The sequence below is a fragment of the Adelges cooleyi genome, unplaced genomic scaffold (genome assembly GCF_023614345.1).
Source record: "Adelges cooleyi isolate 19-005CV unplaced genomic scaffold, UGA_ACOO_1.1 ACOO_flye_CR_arks_rails_tigmint_CR_PRNA_30, whole genome shotgun sequence".
NCBI lineage: Eukaryota > Metazoa > Arthropoda > Insecta > Hemiptera > Adelgidae > Adelges > Adelges cooleyi.
Window position 1 is genome coordinate 10,654,414 of NW_026095971.1, and position 21,152 is coordinate 10,675,565.

Consider the following 21,152-nt stretch of genomic DNA (forward strand, 5'->3'; position numbering starts at 1 on the left):
GTTTGAATAAAATTAACGTATTTTATTGAACAATTGCCATTAAAACCGACATGCCGTAAAATAATAATTCTATATCGACAATATATTTTTGGTTCAATGTTAAGAGCTACCCACCTCGTACGATGACGAGTAACAGCTGCTCTCCTCGAGAACCCGGATTACCATTTCATTAAACGTTATATTTATGTATTCTAGAAGATTTTTAATGACCCGTGAAAAATACTGGAGTTTTCAAACGCGCTTGTTGTACAAATCCAATACACACGTCCGTCCCATGTATGTACATCGGTAGGTTAGGTTAGGTAATATTCAGTACATTTGACCAACACTAGTACACTAACACGGTGGAAAGATACACTAAGTGCAACATAATTAACAAGAAGCCGTTTGGATGTTCTTCATAGCTACTCTTGGTCCTTCGAGTGACGTCGCCGACGGCGGCACAAGTAGCGTGCGCCGTCGTGCACTATTTATCAAGGTCGTTTTTTTTTTCACAACAACAACAATAATAATAATTGTTATTATTATTTTATGTAGTTTTTAACTTAGGTGTTTTTTTTCTTTCGAGACCGACAAAACTGCTACTTATGCGGTAGCCTCCGACGCTACATATCCGTGTACGCGATTCAGTACAACCGTGTATATAAATATGGATCTATAGGAATACATATTATTTTTTTTATTCTTCTAACGAGAAAATACTGACCTTTCTCGAAAACAATATCATTACCGTCGTGACTTCCTCCAAGCGTTCATTATACTACGCATTTGCGCATACACATTTTTTTCTCTTCGCAATTATAATAATAATAATAATTCATATAATGATAATACTAGAAACGATCAGCAAACGTTTCAAACAATACACTAGCACGCGCGTACAATGCACCATATTATATATATATATATATATATATATATATATAATAATATTGCACAAGTATGCGCATGACCGAATTGGAACGAGGCTACGACGTTCTGTATGTATTTAATAAAGTATCATTAAACAAAAAAAATAACAAAAGCCAAAAAATTTAATTTTTTTTCTTCAAAATCTACATTTGTTTATTTTTTTTTTTTTAACAAGTTCGTTTTATTTTCATGTATATTATTTATTCTACAAGCTGTACAAGTGTTTCTGACGAGTTCACACATCAAATAATTATAATAATATATATAAGATAACAAAAAAAAAAAATTAATAATAATTATGATAACGCCAATAGCGAATAATTACAAGTCGTAATAGCGTTTATATAATATATATAAGTACAAGTATACATAATAGCAAGACTATGTACAAATTAAAAATAATTTAATGGCCAAAATCCCTCGAACAAATTTTGGAAATAACAACAATTATTACTTATTCGTTTAAGTTCTATATTATTTTAAGTGTAATATTATTACAGTACATTGAAGACCGCGAGTACAAAAAAGGCTTATAAATATTAAAAAAAAAACTCCGGTATTTTGGGAAAGGAGGACGAGCGATTCGACGGGAAGAGCTCACTTTTTGGTTATTTTTTTTAAGTACTTATTATTATTTTTACGCTTTACCAGTCGTTCGTTGAAGAAAACCAGAGCTCGGGCACTGTATTATTATAATTATTATTGTTGACCACATAATAATAATAATAACAATAACGATATTATTTGAAAATACGGGTAATAAATTACGGGTGTGTACCTAGCAAGTATAATACAGTGCGTTTGTCTAATATCATACCGAAGACAAGACGCCCACCGGCATTGTTATGTTATTACGACGAATGTGACAAACTCCTATTGTCTTTGACACCGCGATGTGCCCACTGCAATATTTTGTTTTACATTTTCTAGTTTTTCTCGCTAACCTAAAATGGAAAACGGGGTTACCGCAATGTAAACATATACACAGACCGTAAAATAACCGGTTATAAATTACAATGTATGATATTATTAAAGGTATTATGTATGTGTGTGGTGCGTGCCTCCGATTAATTTTGTCGTTGTTTTTTTTTTTTGGACTTACTATATGATAATACGGTGTAATTTTATAATGCTACGCGAGCGGTTTTATTATATTCTTTGTTTTACAATGACTAGGACGATGCCATAAAAAAATGGCGACAACATTATAATAACGATGTTATTATTTATTTATTATTATTACACTGTAGAAGCGAGGAAAAATGATAATTATAAAATACAATAATTCGATATAATATTATGTACAGGGGTGAAAACAAATTTGGGTTTCGCGTTACTTTCGCTAAAATTGCTCGACCGTAATCCATTGGCGTCGGTCACACTTCGGCCGTCCGCTTGGTCAAGTCTAGTGGTGACGGGGGTAGAGGCATTGTGGCCGCGGCGGGTTCTGGATCCGACCGGGGCGGTGTTCGGCTGTATTTGGCATACTGTTCAGTGGCGGAGCCGCTCTTAAGCGACAAGTCGATGGGGTATTCTTGTTCAACGGCCACGCCGCCGGGCGCCGGACTGGACAGCATGAGATCGCCGCCGGTGGCCGTGCGACCGGTGTGCCATCCAGCCGCCGCCATGGATAGTGTCAGCCCGCCACCGAACGGCGTCAGACCCGGTCGGGTGACGGACATGGGGTAGTACGGCGAGTGGAAGCCGGATACGGAAGTACCCAAAACGGTCGTTGGGCTGACGGGCATTATGACGGGTTTGATGTCGCCCGAAGTCGACGAAGAGGACGGCGACGCGGCCGACATGCATGGTTGAGGCGATGGGCTGTGCCTGCGCACCGGACTGGCCTTGCACGAGGCTTCCTCGTCTTCAGGCATGGACGAGCCGCCGGAGTCGTCGGACGCCGAGTACCAGCGGCGCTTAGGCGAACCGCCTCCGCCGGCGGCACGGCAATACGCGTCGTCTTGCGCCATTAGCGCCGCGCCGTAGCCGTTAAGCCGGGCCTGCAGGAATTTGTCTGTTGTGAGAAAGGGATGGCCAGGATGCATGAGGCCGCCCGGATATAGCGGCGAACCGTTGAACCCACCGGGAACGTTGAGCGATGGTGGCCGACTGTTGCCGTGCGTGGCGGCGGCCGCGGCCGCATTTTGGTCTTGCAGCAGGCAATGAATCTTGAACCAGTTGGACCGACGACCGTACCTAGAACCGCTCTTGGACATGCCTACTAGCAGGCATTTACGGAGTCGGCACGCTTTGCACGACGTCCGATTCTTTTTGTTGATGACGCATTCGCCGTTGTTTTTGCATTCCGAAATGGAACTCAAATTGTTGTAAGTTCGGCCGAAAAATGACTGTAAAAGAAAAAAAAAACATTTATTAATTATTCTTAATCACAAGATTAGTATTGCGTTAGTCATGAAAAATATTATCAACAGGGTACTCAGTCAATCACACATATGGTTAATAAATGTAACGGAACAAAACAACAGTAATATAGGTAGGTACAATATAGTTCCAGATGAACCTGACAGGCGAAATGTGGGAGGAAAAAAACGTAATGTCGAAGAAAGCCGCTTAACACGTGAAAACCGTGTCGAACGCACATCATAGAATTACACATGATACCAAGGGCAGCGTTGTATTATATTGTATAGTGTAGGTGATGCGTGAGTGCGTGGTCAAGTATAATCATATTATATGAATGGATCCGTCGTATTTTGCCGGAAAATACGGTCGCGCGTACGAGATTATGTATATTATATTATATTTTCTACACACACACACACACACATACACATATTATATACCATACGTATACATATATGTATTAATGTAATATAAGGGCGTGTCCGGTGTGTTCAGCTCGAAGCTACGATCCTCCGCCGAGACGCTGACATTATTCCCACGACCGTGTGCACACGATATATAATATTATTTCGACCTGGGCCGCGTTATTAAAACCGATAGATCACACGAGACGATACACATACAATCTCGTATAATATGTATGTATAATAATAATATGCAGAGCGGGATGTCTTCGTGGCAAAACGTAGAGCGCGCGGCCGCCACCGCCGCCTCCTTCGAACCGTATCTAAAGACTAATGAGTCATATACGTTTGTAAAGCGGGGGCGGCCGGCAATAGAGCATAAATCATACATCGAGTCGTTTTCTATTGGAATCGGTGAATGAAACGACCGGGCCGACAACGATCCAACGCCTAAAGTCTGTACAGACGTCGCGTTCTATATTATTATGTCGTAAGAATCGAACGCCGGGGTTTTTGCAAGCTTAAGACGTTGTTTGATCAATGGTAGAGATAAATCCCAGCTAACAATTACTACGAGCCGTTTTTTACTACGCTGGTTATACTATATTATGTTATAATTCCAATAAAAATACTATTCGACTGTTCTACATGTTGACCGTGCGTTGAAGTCCTTGCGATCAGTAGTCAAAAGTCTACTGGATATCGTTAAATTTTAAGACCTTACTAAAATGTTTACCTAAATAATTAAATATTTAAATTAGGTATTCTTTCTAAAAAGTTTGTATGTATTTAGTGGAATTATTTAATCTATTTATTATATTAATAAAATCGAATTGTAAGTATTCATTTGTAATGAGCAACTGTTGTTATAAAAGCAAACACGATCAACGGCCCATGCCAATGATCTTCTTTATTATCGTTCCATTTGCACATAAAACTAATTTGTAGATAAATATAGAGGAGAGAGTATATTAAATATTATCACGGCGTTGGTATAGACGTTATTATTTTTATTGTTGGTTTCAGGTTTGACATTTGTCTCACGTATGAGCGCGCGCGACCGCGGACATACAAAGATGTAGCGAAGGATGTCTTAACATTCCGCGACCTGTGCGGGCCACACAACACAACTGGACCGACTCGCCGCCAACCGGTCCGACCCTCACTATATAAATTTTCAATAATGTTATTATTATTCCCATCGTTATCATAATTTATTTATGATATTATATTTATATTATTGCTATTATCACACCCGGGACATGTGGCTGCAATGAAATAGTGTTATGTCAAACGCTTGATTTTGCCACACTTTCAATATAATACTTCTATATATCTGCAGTGTATCCCTCATAAAGGTGTAATATAATAATACAGCTAAAAAACATCAATATTTTCAAAATGTTGGTTAAGTATTATGAAAATATTTTCAATAATTTTCTCAAATAATAATACGATTTTCCATATTTTAATAATATCCAAAGACTATATTTGTGTGTCGATCTATAATGTTTTGCCAAACATTTAATCTCCCGCCAAAACATTATTAAAAAATATTAACAAACTTGTTGACAACTTATGAAAATGTAAATATTTTTTTTTTTTGCTGTTTGAGATAGAAACACTTACGAAATTGTAAAAATAAAAACACATAACTATCTTTGGCTAAAATGGGCAAATGGTTTTTCATAAAATTAAGGATGATAATTAACAACAGATTAAAGAGGGCTGCATGAAAGTCAAGGGTCAATACATTTGATAATTAAATAATCACCTGAAAAAGTTTATAAGCTCATAGTCTTTACATTAAATATTTATATTGAATGAAATCATAGAAATGAAATTTCCAAAAATAAAAGATTAGCAAATACATTTACAGTAAAACCATATAATGTTGGGTATTTACGATTGAAGCGTTTAAGTTTTAGAGGATAGTTGTTACGCGAGTGTTGGTTTATGAGTTTACATGTTAGTCGTTGTCGTTGTCGCTTAACATTCCAATCGTTGTCGTGTCGAAACGGATTATTCGATTGATACAAGTACAGTGTATATATTATATTGGCTGGTATATACGTCTAAGTACATCTCAATTTAATAAACACCGCGTGGTTATGTTAAAAGAAAAAGAAAAAAGTGTTTATTGTCTATACCTATACCGTGTGCGGTTTTTTCTCTCTGTACGTGCGCGACAACATTAACAGCCTGTTTAAGCATTTTTTTATAACAGTGGTAATAATGTATATCTATCTATATATATATATATAACTCCCAGAGTATGACGTCACAGTGTATTGTCAGTAATTTAACTTATGCAATGTTTCAGTTACTTCAAAATACGATTGATCGAGTTCTGTTGGTCTTAACACGAAAAAAACACTAGGTTATAGTTAGGTTAGATGTACTCACTTTACAGCCCTCGCAAGTGAACGCGCCGAAATGAAAACCGGCGGCCGGTTCTCCACAAACTTTACACTGTTGGTTCATCTGTAACAGAAAACCAATAAATTACTTATAATATTAAATTATTATACACATTTATCCACACAGATGATCGGATATATTATGTAGACTGGCCTGACCTCGCCGGACTATTTATTATGATTATGGTTTAAACGGATTTGGTCAAGGATTTCACGTTAACGCGTACTCCGAAAACAAAAATCGCCGGGATGTGACATTAACATATTATTATTATTTAATTTAACACACACACATATAAATCGATACTATGTACCATAGACCTATACACATTTGCGGTTTTCGCCTGGATCTTAGTTGTACGGAATTGTATTTTTCTTCTATGATAGGTACACATTAAATGTTATTTTTGTATATTATACTTAGCCGTTTTCGAAAATCTACGGCAGCCGAGGATGATTTCGTGTCACGGCTACTAATCGAGATTAATACGTTCACATCATATAAATAAGTACAATGCGCTTTAACGATGCGTTTCCGGGTATACGCATCCTTCCCGTATCGGTTACACATTATGTTTATTATGTATTTTTTCTTTCTCCTTAAGCACACACAGACTTACGGCAGTTATATGGAAATACACTCTATAGTAATCAATAAAGTGGCGTATGTGTGTCGTATACGGCCGTCGCCATTACTTCGCAATTGCCTCGAGTCACGAAATAATTATTAAACGCGTTAAGACGCTACCGCATAACCGTCGAAGAGGAAGCGCTTTTCGACGTTGTCCTTAGTCATCATGGTCGCGTTCCTATCGCGTCTCGAGGATCTATAAATAATTACACATGCCGGCCGACGGACTTTCTTGTAAGACCGACACCGGCAAGTACCGAGGAGAGTCGAGTCTACCCCAAATGAGCCCCTAAACGTCCGACCAAGTGCTAAATTACCACCCACCAGCGCTTTTCGAAGAATCATTCGGCTGCGCGAAGACCATTACGGGTTGTGTTTCAGCATTAGTCAGTCCTATACAATCACCGTGGCAGTGCCTTGCGAGCGAAGAAAACCTTTAAGCCCTCGACCACCGAGAAACAGCGTCTTACGGTTTTCAACAAGCATGTATGAGTACACCACAGAGAAAGCCAAAATAAAAAAGTATCCTTCTTAATTCGCTTTATAGTTACATATTTACTCGCATAACTGCTAATGTTTAAACGCGTAGTCCTAATTTGAATTTCTTTTACAAGTTCGACGATAATATAAATTTTTTTAAACTAAATAGATAAACTGATAGACCTTGCATGGACCCACAAAATAATTAGGATAATTAATCAGGTTAACGTATGGTCGTAATAATTATGCACTCTTTGCGAAGTGTAGTATGAAATTTGGAAATTCTTATAATGGATCGCCGTCAATTAGGTATATGTTGTTTGATTTCTATAACTGACTTAACAGAATATGGATTTTGAGGACAACAAATCGTCTGTGAGTATATGCAGCACTTAATTGATAGAATCCAACTAGGACATCTCTCTTTCAAAAAAAAAAAAAGTTAGCCACCTATACCTGCTGAGTCCACACTCTAAAATAATGTTATCGTTTTCGAGTCCACTTTTAACATTCCGCCTTAATGTAGTCGTGCGACTTTTTTTCCTGTCGACCGACACACGCGTAAGTCCGATAGACGGTTAACCACGTTTAATTAAATTTTATGAAGAACCCGGGCGAAAGAAGAAGACTATCTGATCGGCATCACACCCGGTGGGCGTAGATCGTGGGCCGGTGTACGATATTGCCTCGTTTCTCGCGCTCAAGTGATTTGAGTCGAAACACACTCGGCAACGGGCCACCCAAGGCAACAACAATACTATATCGATGATAATAAAAACCCTGTATATTATAATAATATACAATATTATTATTATACAGGCCGATTGGACGCTACCGGAATGCGAAGACATGCGCCGGAAGGTCAATAATTAAAAGCGGTTGCCGTATCGCAAATCCCGATCAGTTTTACGGGTAATGCCGTTTCCCCCCTTAAAATATAGTATAAATTATTATTTTAATATAAACGCCCTGCGCATACGCGGGTGAAGATAATAACAATGTTTAGCCGTAGTGATTACCTATTCGAAAAGTCGCTAACAAAGTACGCGCACACATGCAAACGAATTGCACACTATGTAGCCCATTGTTGCTGAGACTTAAGCTGATATGCACTGAATGTGGGCAATGCGAATTGTATGAGCAAAATTGTAATAATAGGTATTAATAGAGAATAACGACTTTGGTCATTACTGAACGGTGGCCACCGCGCTGTAGAGGGACCGGTTTGCCGATTTGGCCGGCTTCCTATTTTAGAAGCGTCGAGGACCACCGCTCTTCTTCGCCATTATCTATCTAGCGAGAAATATTAATTTTTTTTTTATGTATAATATACTTTGTTTTTTATATGGCATAGTCTAATGCCACGGTTTAGTAAAAATTATTTATTTATTTAAACGCGTGCGCACCGACTCGGTCGTCCTATTCGAATTAACCGTGTTTTTATGTGTATACCACATACTTATGTACATTATATCCCTGTATGCATATATATATGTATATATATATATACATATAGTAATAATATATACTTATATATTACTTACGTAATGTCCTATAAAACTCGGGCGCGGGCGACTCTGTAGACTAGTCGTTTTGACCTTTTGACAACCGCTCCACTCGCGGCGTCCACAACGTTATTATACTATATTATAATATATGTTATATATAATAAAAATAAATAAGTGTATTCACAAATGTATATAAACGCGATCAAGCAGGTCTGGCTTATAACCCGGTCGACCCGTCGCGCACGCTTCCTGATCTTCTTCTTTAGTACTTTATACATATACATACGTATAATAATATACTATCGTACCTAACCGCTATAATGTGCTGCGACAGTTGACTTTCTACGTAGAACCGTGCTGTCATTATTTCCTGTTGAGGTACATATTACACATGTGTATTTTTTTGACCCGGCCATTAATTATACTGATACGAATTGAAATTCGGGCACAAATCCGTTAATGCCGCGGTACAGACCCATATGAAAAATATACCGCTTCTATAAACAGTTTTTACAAATAATAATAATAATATGTACGATACTAGTTTTTACCTCATTGGCACTTAAGCACGGTATTTAAACACTAAAGCATGGCCCGTACTAAATAGAATATACTATAATGAGTTGACGCAAAACACTTTAATTTTATCCTGATTTACAGTTTTTTTAAACTCTTGTCTCAGGTTATACAGATAATTGGGGCCGTATACTTTCTATAGGCTTTCGGTTATTACAGTTTTACCAGTAGTTTGTTTTTTACATACCAATAATAATATGATGATGCACGGTATTACGCATAAGCGCATTATAGTAGATACCATGTTCTTAGGATCTAATACGGAAATGCAAGCCCTGATAATAATATTTCTGAACGTTTAAGGTGGATAATGTAAGTGAAACATAAAAGCGATATGATATAAACGATAAATTATATCATATTTCTAAAGTATAGATAACATCGATAAATAATGTATGTGGGTGATCTAAAAGTTAGTCCGTAATAAGCCAATTCTTAAGACAACAAAATGTCTGTTTCAATGTATTTCAATTATTGTACACTATTATATTATATACATTAACAATGTGCGTACATACAAGATGGCACCGCCCTAGAATTACTCAACAATACTAATAATAATATCTTAATATCGATAATATATTATAATATTTTCTGCGCGTGCGGTTGCCCGTGTGAGCTTACGGAGGCGCCTGCTTATGTGCTCAACGGTTGTTTTGGAATTATCCTTATTACAATAAACATACACACACACACACAGCAGTTGATCGTTTGGCAACCTACCAAACGGTTTTTTTCGAGCCAACGCGTCGTGTACGGCAGCTGCAGCCGAAACTTAATCAAAGTCATCCGGTTAATCCCCAGAACAATATTAACTCGTTCTCTCTCTTTTTATGATCAAATTTTCTTATGTGCGCCTGCGCTTCTTTTTGTCATTGACAAATTAACCGTAAATATATATTATCTACACGGCCGCAGTAAATATATAATAAGCAGTTGACCCTCCCGGCGACGCGTGAGTACCTAATACTATACACCGAGAAGCTCTTTTTTTCTAACCATCTCGTCATCCCCTACAATGTATACAATTTTTTTTGGCGGCGATGATCATTTATAATATTGCGCGAGAAGACGTGTTTTGCAAAACCACTTGAGTCGCCGTGGGTTTTTTTTAAGAGTGTGAAAGGGATGATGCGTGTCGTTCGGGTCTTTTGTTCTGCGACGCTTAAATGACGCACTGTAGAAAAAGGTAACGCGCGGACCTTATTATTATTATTATTATTGCTGTTGTTGTCGTTGTTGTTATATTATTGTGATTAAGAAAAAGCGACCGTGCACCGGCCTGGGCACTCGAGATCCTGCATAAACAATCTGTCACCCGGTCGACGGTGACGATGGCTAACACTTGGAAGAAAACGGCGCTCATAATAGTCGTTTTACCGTACAAACGCGCGTTATACCGACCGGCCAGTCAGCGACGATGACGACGGCTTAAAACGCCGGTGAGAATTCTTTGGTCGGCGGCCGTTATAGTCTATTGTTTTTCACTCGAGTGTGTTTACACATTGCCCGCAGCTGATGCGATTGATAAGCAGAGGCGCTAACAGAGCCAGAGTATAGTATCAAGTCGTGCGACCGCAACAAAAGTTTAACCGATTCCAGAATCAGCAAACTTATTAGATAAGGTTACATAGGTATCGCAGTGGATGATCTGAAACCTAAACTCGACTCTTTGTTTTTTAAGCGTCTTGTCTCAGCTCTGCACTAAGTTATAACGATAAGTATTGTCCTTTTGATGATGAATAAGTAAATATCAATTTGCGGCTAAACGGAGAACGTTTGACGTTCGCTACTGTTGCAGATTGACGCGCATGACAGTGATCACACAGCAGTGATGGATCAATATGATTTGATAATAATATTTAGTATAAAAGATGTACGAAATTCTGAGATGACTAAGCGTTCGTGTGACTGTGAATCAATTATAGGAGACTAAGTTTTGCGTCCAAAAAATAACGGTAGTGTATTGTCACAGTGTGTCGCCAGACCGTTGTTGACAGTCGAACTGCGGATCCGTTTGACGATGATCGATGCAAGTTGAAATACAATAAGCAGACGAGATCATCGTTTCAGTTGATTTTTTTTGTCCGTTTTAAAAAGTCATTTTTTCCACAAGAATTGTCTGCCCGAATAATTGTCTGCGCTGTATGGATCCGAAACGTAATAAACGGTTTTTGGAGCTGAAAAGGATTCCGGAGGATAGGTACCGTATTATTGTTATACTTGTATGGAGAATATATAACAAGACCGATTCAGAAGTGTATGTTGTTCTCTTGCATCATTAGGCACTGGGCGGTGCGCACAATAGAAGGACATTTAGATTTCCGTCAAAACGGTAGCGAGCCGCCGGATAAGAAGCTGGTATATACGCGGTATTATTATAATGGTAAAAAAGAATAATAAAAAAAAAAATGATATCGCATATACCGCGAAACGTTTTGCTCGGTGATTAATGATTTGATATTATTTTGTTCTCCCGGCTGGGGTCGCATGCACATGCTGCACCCGCGGGATCTTCTACCGTGGCGCATTTAAATTAGACACCTTGATATAAATGGATATAACGTTTCAAAACACATTTAGGGTAAGTGAGCTAGAGCACGGGACGCCCGTTGCCGAGTACTTGAGAAGTGCTATATTATACCTACTACAGTGTATAGTGCTTTAGTATATAAGCAAAACAACCGGTTTGTCGTACCGGTAGCTGAAAACCGTGGCTATACCATCATCATTATATTTATAAGGTTAAAAAAAAAGAATTATATTAAAAAAAGCAAAAACTGTATGTTAAATATACAATTAGTATACTATAACGTTGTAGAGATGCGAGAATAGGATTGATTTATTTCTATTTTCTATCATATTTATATACACTGAGAAAAAGGAACTAAAAGAACACCTAAAGTACACGTTTGAGGTTGGATTGAAATTAGGTAGTAGTCAAAATATCTATGTCCTTTTAAATTTATATTTTTGAGTGTCATACTCAAGTGTGATATTGTCTCAATAGAATGGTCTACGAATAATCTAGGAAATAGAATAGTTTTTATTATGTTACTCAATTGATCCATCAATGAAAATTTTCTGATTCCGCCACAACCGCTAAGTAATTTCTATTTGCTGTTGTTCGGCATCATGTACTTACTCAGAACAATTTTTTTTTTTTAAACTTCAGTCCTATATATTATTATAATTTGTAAACTTATGGGCGTATCGTCGTAGTATCGTAATGAGGTGTGTGTATCATGTATATTTATAATATAATACTGGTTATAATTATTACTCGTTGTGTGTGTGTGTGTAAAAGTTCTATTGTGGATCTTAGTTGACACATTGTCTATCGAAAGCAAACTAGAGGACGAGTCTTGCGCGCCAAACAATGCTGGCGCTGATGGTCCACATAATAACAAGCCCGATGTTAATGAAACTAGTCTATTGTGCCAACAACCGTGTAATATCAATGGAAACGTATTACAACGCGTCGTTTATGCAAATCAGTGGTTTATTTTGTGTTTTTTTTAACACACCAAAAAAATCCCCAACCAGGCCCATACATTACATTGGTTCGTTTAGGCCACAGCACAGCCTTCGCGGATAACGCCACGTTATAATAGTATAAATTAAGTGTTACGATAAATAAATACAGAAAATAATAGAGTTTACCAAAACGCTAAGATAAAATTATGCTCATACGGTCCTAGTGTCTTCACTTTGTTTATGTGTGTTATAATATATTTTTGCGCACAATGTATTCCGCGTTCTGGACAAATTAAGCCGAATTATTTTCTCCAAACTGGTTTCCACTGAGTTTCGGATAGTTGGAAAAACCCATTATAATATTACTGTAAGCTACAATAACTATATTACAATCGTTGAATGTTATATAATAATAAATAATAATAATAAAATAATAAACAATATCTACACGAACTCGAAAAACGTTGCGCATTGTTCGTTTCCGTGTCACAATAATTATACCTACCATTTGTATATAATAATAATAATAATTATTATTATCGACGAGAATCGCATAAAAACGCGTCGAAAATGGATGTAAACGGTTGCGGATCATCATCATGTATATCGTCACAGTCATTGCGATGTGGGTCACCTTGAATTACGCGCCGACTGTATATTATAGGTATACCTAGGTAAGTACATATATATATATATGTATACATACATGTTATATAAATACACCGAAGAGACCCGGCCGAAAAGTGGGTGTGAGTGCTACGGCGGAGAGTCCTAATGGTCGGATATCGTGATGTCCATTAGTGAGTAATTGTGAAATATCCGGTATTCATTAGGCCGGACTGTTATTATTATTATTGTAGTGTACAGATACTTTTTTCAACCGTTTTTATTTTTGTAAGTGTGTTTTTTATTGTCGGCTGCTCCTCTTTCGGTAGCTCAGCTACAATAATAATAATATTATAATGCAATCCACTGGTCTATGTTGCGCACGCGCCATCGTCGATGAACCGGAAAAACTCGCGGTATCGTCGCAAAACTGCAACGGAAACCGGATACCGCTTAACGCGTTTAACAGTATTGAGTATACCCAAGCGTATTTTGTTATTATGTAAACGGTTAAGTCCTCGTGGCAGGAGGTCGCGATCGTAAGATTTCAATAAAAAAAAACATAATATACCTACCTAAGCGCAGCTAAAACGAGCGGATAATCCCAACCACTATAACGATATAATTTATTAATTTATGCGCAGAATTTAGCGACGTCTCTTTCAGGAACCTTTACGCGTTGTATATATTTTAATATTATACAACAATGACATTATTATAATCTCCTATATTGCCATAAAATTATAATCCAGTTTTCGCGACATTTCGAATATCACTATATTGTTCAATTATTTAACTACACCTATTACAAATAAAAAACCAGTTGCTGGTCGATCAGTGATCACGCGATATTTTAATTTTCGCCGAGTCGTTAATAATGATAAAACATTTACATTCAAGACGTTCTTGGTATTCGGACGATTATAAAATATAATTTGAAAAAATTCGGCAGTTTTTTTTTATGACTCATGCAGTTCTTTATATAGATATTATGGAGCCAACAGAATTTCGTGCAGAAATTTATCGTTTACTTATGTATATTATAATAAGATTAAGTACTAAGTATGCGTATGAAAATCATTTAGTGTATGCCAGCACTCTCTGCCGCCGGTAGCACACTGTAGGTCGACACATTAGCATTCTTCGTCTTCGACGCCGCTGCTCTGTACATAAACTTATTATGATAATATTATCATAATAAGTTTGAATACGATTCGCAAATTAAATTTTAAAAAACCTCTACTCATAGTATTTCCACGCTATTGGTTTTTTATCGTTTTTTTTGTTCATTCGCTTTGTTTTTTGTATATTTCTGTCATATAACTTGTACTATTTTGTGTGGAAATCATTTCTACGATAGTCTATAATATAAGCGTGAACAATACACGAATCGTTTTCCGTACACATGCATTGTTATATCTTTAATGGTTACTCAATTACATGTAAGTGTTTATCGTGATGCGACTAAAAGACCTTGCGCTTTTCCGTCTCATCTTCTACCGGTAACGTCTACTATTATTAATATTCAATTTTCATCTACGTTTTATCCACAACACGGACACCGATTTAGGCAAAAGAATGTTCAACATATACTATAATTAATAATACAATTTTATCACAGCTATTGCATGCTAAACCGACTTTGTAATGAATTTTAGATAATAGTAATTTTCAAAAATATTTTCTTAAAACGGGTTCTGTAATACATAGCTAATTTGTATGAACAAAAGTTATATTGTTTATAACTGTTTCAAAAGAGCTTTAAATTGTTTCAAATGACTTTTTTATTTTGTTAACTGTAGCTGAATTACAACTTTTCCTACATTGTCGTTTGATCATAAATAAATAATTTTTACTAATTTAATATTATGTAACGAGGATTCAAGTTCAGATACGAATATAGTAAAAGGCCATTGCATGGTTTAACTTCTATTCTTTGTTTGCTTAACGAACAAATTCAATTCGTTTTTATAAACAGTTTTATCGAGGTGATTGATTTTTTTTTCGAAAACAATTTATCACTCTAAACAAAACCGCAATGATTTCCAACTATATGATGCTGTGACATCTTGCTTGTCGAATGCGTGATATCGGTCCGAATGTCTATATATATATATATATATATATAAACTATACATATATAGTATGGGATGAGCGATCGAGGATATCAATTAGTGTAATTAAGATCTGCGGAGAAAGTTTGGCGCGGAAACCCCACACGAAGACCGGCCGTTTAGAGGAGGGACGTGCTGCCTTATACGTATAATATAAAAATAATAATATAATATAATACTCTGTAATTTAATAAATTATTAATTAATAATCGATTCGTTTGTACGTTCCCGCGGGATCACCATGCGTGCTCTCGTCTCGGACCGATTAATCGATGATCGAGCGTGGGCGTGTACGATTGCATTATATTATTATTATTAGGTATATGTATATATACACACCGGCACCGTGATCGGGTCGTGCCCGGTGCGAACTGTTCCATTCGGGTTATAACTAAATTAATTAAAAATATCTGATATTTAATATTATAATATTATATCGTCGTAATTGCCACGCCGCCGCCGCCACCGCTATCGAATTTATTGATCGATATATTATTATTAATTTATTAACGGCCTGGTGGAAGGAGAATTTTTCTTTTTAAATCCGCCTAAGTGTGTATACGCTTTCCGCCCATTCCATGTTCGCAATGGCTATTTTCGTGATCCGTTCGCCCACACAAGCGACTACTCGGACGTTCAAGCATCTTGAACTTCTATTATGTCTACATCATATATGTACACGTGTATAAGGCTATAAGGTACCTAATTTATCAAAACCATTTGTGTGGTCGACTTTAACGCGAAAAAAATACATATTTGGATCAACTAAAGCTATAGTTAATATAAGCAATAACTAAATAAATATTTGCTTTGACTAAACATTGAGTTGGCCGAACTAAATGCATAGTTGCTTTAACTAATCATTTTGTTGGACAAACTATACATTTACTTATTTTCAGCTATAAAGTTATTGTGTCCTTATAGTTATAATAATTATTTTAGTTGATCCAGCCGTATATTGTTCCAGTGAATACGGTAGTTAAGTCTTAATCTAAACGAGTGTGTTGTTACTAATATGATATCCGACTAATATGATTCATAATAACATGTACGTTTTTCGACTGTGGGTGTGTGACAATATTTTTTTGTGCATATTATTACCGGATTGAGTAAAATAATTAAAAAAACCCGTTGAAAAATGACCGATCGCGAATTTCTTATCGTTGGCGTTAAACGGAATACTAAATATTTAATGATTCGATAAATTCAGAGTAAACGCGATTAAAATGTCTTCCATTATAACGAAAAATACGTGGTTTTTATAGTTTAATTAGTTTGACCATATGCAATATAGCAAAATAGTTTATTATAAATAATTACTTTACTTAATAAAAAAAGACAGATGAATATTAGCCACTCCGGTTAAACTTGAATTTATTTTATTTAAATATCTCAATACAAATAGTGGACCACTCTTAAAGAACTAGCGTGGGAGCTCATACTCGTTCTGGTATAAACATAAATTTGATATAATTTTTCAAATAAATATTAACGTTTCCTATACCCGTGTTGTCGAGAGACTTTAACAGGGGATGCGCCGGCACAGGTGACGGTTGCGACGATTGAAGATTAAAAGTTCCCGAATAGCCATATCGGCTTGGCGACATAATACAAGTTTAGATTGCGGTCTGGTTTTATGACGATATAAAAGCTCTAACTCCGTGTAATTTAAGAATTGTATTTAAAGCATGTCGTCGGTAGCCATTAGTTAAATAATATCACAATTGCAAAATACACGCCATGCGAACCAGAATAGTAAACATGCTAATAAGAGCCGGGTTTCGTGTTGGGCGCGACGAGATCATAAAAACGCGATCAGACAACTTAAGAGATACATTATAAGTGTACACAAGCACTCGAGGAATATTTAAATTTAATTATTCAATAATCGATACCGCTAAAAAGAACAGATATCGAAAAGTTGTGACTACGAATTTTTCCACGATCGTTAAAGTCTCCACTGTAGGCCACTATAATAAGTTATTTTTTTGCACACTTTTTTATTTAACAAAACGAATCTTCGACCGAAAAAAATTAGAAAATAGTTAATTTCTATAAAAATGTATTTTATATATATACATTTCGCTTCTAATTGGGATATTCGCGGCGTTCAGTCGTAAAAAGCACTTGGATTTTTTTTTTAACAATGTGTTTTTACTTACGTTTGGTGTTTGCAAAACGTGTGAGCATATCCAATCGGAGTTTAAGGCCGAGTTGCTTTTCGCGGCGTCCAACGACATTCAAGACTCGAACGTCATGGTTAATCAATAAAGGTAACGCACAATATTATATCGTTTGGTTAATTTGTGTAACTTTTTTTCTTCTGACACTTATTATAAATTTGAAAACCGCGTACCGATCGGAAACGACGTGTGATGATATGCTGTTTTCGTTGTAAAATTTGCCGAGTAAATATACAACAAATCGTTTCGCAAAGATACTCTAAATGTACGTTATATATTATTGTAAGTATACAAGTATGTACGAGTTCGTATAAGCCGGTCAACGAGCAACAACGCGAAGCGACGAAAACGTGGACTATCCGGAGCGCCTGCCGGCTTGCACTGGCGAATCTGGTTATTCCGGGGGGCGAACGCGGTTCAAAAAAATCGGGGGGACGACCAGAGTGGTGGTAACGGTGGGGCGCGGTCTCGGTCCACCAATGGCAAGGCGTCGGGGTATTCCCCACTAGGTCTGTAGGTCGGCCTCCTCCGACCGATTCACACCTGCCGGCAACCGACAGCAACAGTGGCAACAGTACACAGAGACCACTGGCTCACCGGCTTGGTGTCAGTTGATAATAATTCATCATTATTAAAACAGAATGTAATCGAAAAAATAATAATTAATAATGAAATTGTCTGTACCTACATTAAATCTGAACACGCTAATTCTAAAATAAAAATATAAAATCAACTTTTTTCTCTTTGCCAATTTATTTTTATTATACTAAAAAAATAATTTCATGATCTTTACGAAATTTTGCAAAATGTTGTTCGAAGTTTTTGGATATACATTTTTTGGTCAAGGATATTGTTATCGGTATGTTAATAATTGCAGGCTTAAATTATTAATAACATTTGAGAGATAATACCTCAATGATTATTTAAAACTTCAAAAAATAAGCATTGAGCATTTAAGCATTTAATGAGTGTTCCATGCTTAAGTATGATTTTTTTATGTTACGGGCAAAATATTTAATCGGTTTTATAATCAAACTATTAAAGGTAATGAAATTACTTAAAGGTGTTCAAAAAAAGTGTTCGACTAAAAATGTGGTAACACGTTGAAAGTTTTCGTAATTTAATTTATAAATTAATTTAGGTCGTATATGATTAAATAATAAACATAAAAATGTGTTTGTGAAATTATTAATAATAAAACTGTTTAATTAATTTGTGTAAACGAATGTTACTGAAAACTTGTCTTGTTGTCTAAATTGTATTATTATTTATTTAACCTTTTAAAAGAATTATATAAATAATTTAAAAAACAATTTAATATATTCGAATTTATCGCGTCTAATGACCATCATTCAGAACTACCAATGTGTGTAAGAAAGAATTTGTATGAAAATAGTATATTGGTAAAAACAATACTCAATTGCATTTTATAAGAATGCTAAACATCAATTGTTTAAACAAAGTTCCGTTCAAGCAATTATAATTTATACAAATTCGTATAATTCAGAATTGTTTTTATTAATTAAATGCTAAAAATTATAAAAAGTGTACCTATTGTAAAGTATAATTACTGTAGGTTAGGTTAGGTTATTTGAGAAAAACATAATGTTGTAAAAAATAATATTACTTATTCACTCTTCCTAAATTATCATTTTACCAGCCGTTAGAAGATTTTCAGATGCTTAAGAAAATTATGCATAAATGTGTACACTATACGTGGTTGCTACTTAAAACATAAAATTGTGTGTTTAGCATACATTCATTCAAATGTCGACTACAGAATGATTTATATGAACACAAAAAAATATGGCTCGTTTAAAAACAATATGAAACCGTCTCTTGTGTTATGTAATACACTCTAGTAACTTTGTATGTTAATTATATTTAGGAAAAATATATTATTCCTATTTTTTTCTGAAAACTCATACCGATTAAAAATAATTCTCGATAAAAACATAATGTTTGGAACATTCCAATTTAATTGGTACAGCTTTCAAACTCAGCCATTGCGAGTTTATCCAAAATATACAAATCTAACAAATTGATGTTCAGACTATAATATCTTTATAGTAAGAGTTTAATGCTACATTAAGATTTTAAAAATCAAAATAAAATATTAGGAAATTAGAATTCATTAACGTGTTTGATTACCTGCGGAGTTCAATGATGTCCTTCTAAAAAATATACACATTAAAAAAAAGAAGAGAACGAAATTGATTTTAAAAAACATGCATTTAAATTTCTTATATTAAATAAGCTTTAAGCATTTTTCTATTTGGACCTAATGGGATTCGATTGATTAATTTAATATTTAAATTAGTATGCTATATAATGGTGAATATTTATCGGCACTGTCTACATTTTATATAATTTTTAGAAACGCGTTAATCATAATATTATTATGTGCATGATATACAAGAAAAATAAAATATATGTATATGTTTAAATTTGATAAAAACTCAGTTGATTAATTAAAGTCTATTTAGAGTCGCTGATTATGTGTAGAATTTTGCCATTTATAGGGAAATAGTGTAAGCGTTAAAAGACTCACTTGGTAAAGAGTCATATAGAGCATAAAATCTGGTTTCTAAGAAACGACAAAAGTTAAAAGTAGTTTTCGAGTACATTTTCAAAGACGTGTTCTTTAGTGTACCTTCCACACTGTATTATTGAGAATTTCATAAAAACCCTAATCGAAATTGCAATTGAATCATTTAACAAATTCAAGTAGGGAGAATTAAGTGAAATAAAACCACTATGCAATTAATGTGCATGCGTACGTGTAAGCTGAGTACTATATTATAATTATATGATATTTCACAAGTAACACATAACGAAGAAGATACTAAAAAAATAATACCTTATAATAAAAACCGACACAACTTGGTGCTTATATTTAAACGTTTCATGCTGTGGAGTGTACACTCATCGACCATTCGTTTAGTCATCGTTCCCGTTTTAAATTAGTATTGTTAAGTGAAACAATACTAATTTTGAAAGAGGCAGCTAATCCATACTAATTATTGACGTTTTCTAAGTAGCCATGAAATTCTATGTATGTAAAACGTTTCCATACAGCGTTACGCTAATTACAATCTAACGCTGATTGACTATCGATTATTATTAAGTCTATAAATATATATTTCAATTAAATAACAACAAATTATTATCTCTCGTATAAACTGTTAGAATTTCATTTAATCACTTATTGACTTAAAATTAAAACAAAAGTGTTCTATAAATGTAGGTCTTAATTTAAATGATAACGCATGTAAGTATAACCCGTATCTAAAAATGTATACTTTTTCATTAACAAATTATATTATATAAAAAATAAATTATTCCACGATATTTTCTGTAGAACATATTACATAATGATGCGCACAAAGAGAAAAATTGAATAAATCATCGACTAGGAAAGAATTATCCAATATGGCCGGTGCCAAGAGAAAAATAATTTTTGGCAACAATCTT

At 35.3% G+C, this 21,152-nt stretch overlaps 1 protein-coding gene across 1 annotated transcript; it reads right to left on the minus strand.

Annotated features, from left to right (window-relative positions):
• Nucleotides 1–1,129: 1,129 nt before the first annotated feature.
• On the minus strand, nucleotides 1,130–18,045 carry LOC126838151 (zygotic gap protein knirps-like). The gene is made up of 3 exons (XM_050572315.1): nucleotides 17,658–18,045; nucleotides 6,090–6,167; nucleotides 1,130–3,263 (listed from the first exon to the last, which is right to left on the minus strand). The coding sequence occupies exons 1-3, from the start codon at nucleotides 17,733–17,735 to the stop codon at nucleotides 2,289–2,291; spliced, it is 1,131 nt and encodes a 376-aa protein (XP_050428272.1). The 5' UTR covers nucleotides 17,736–18,045; the 3' UTR covers nucleotides 1,130–2,288.
• Nucleotides 18,046–21,152: the final 3,107 nt, after the last annotated feature.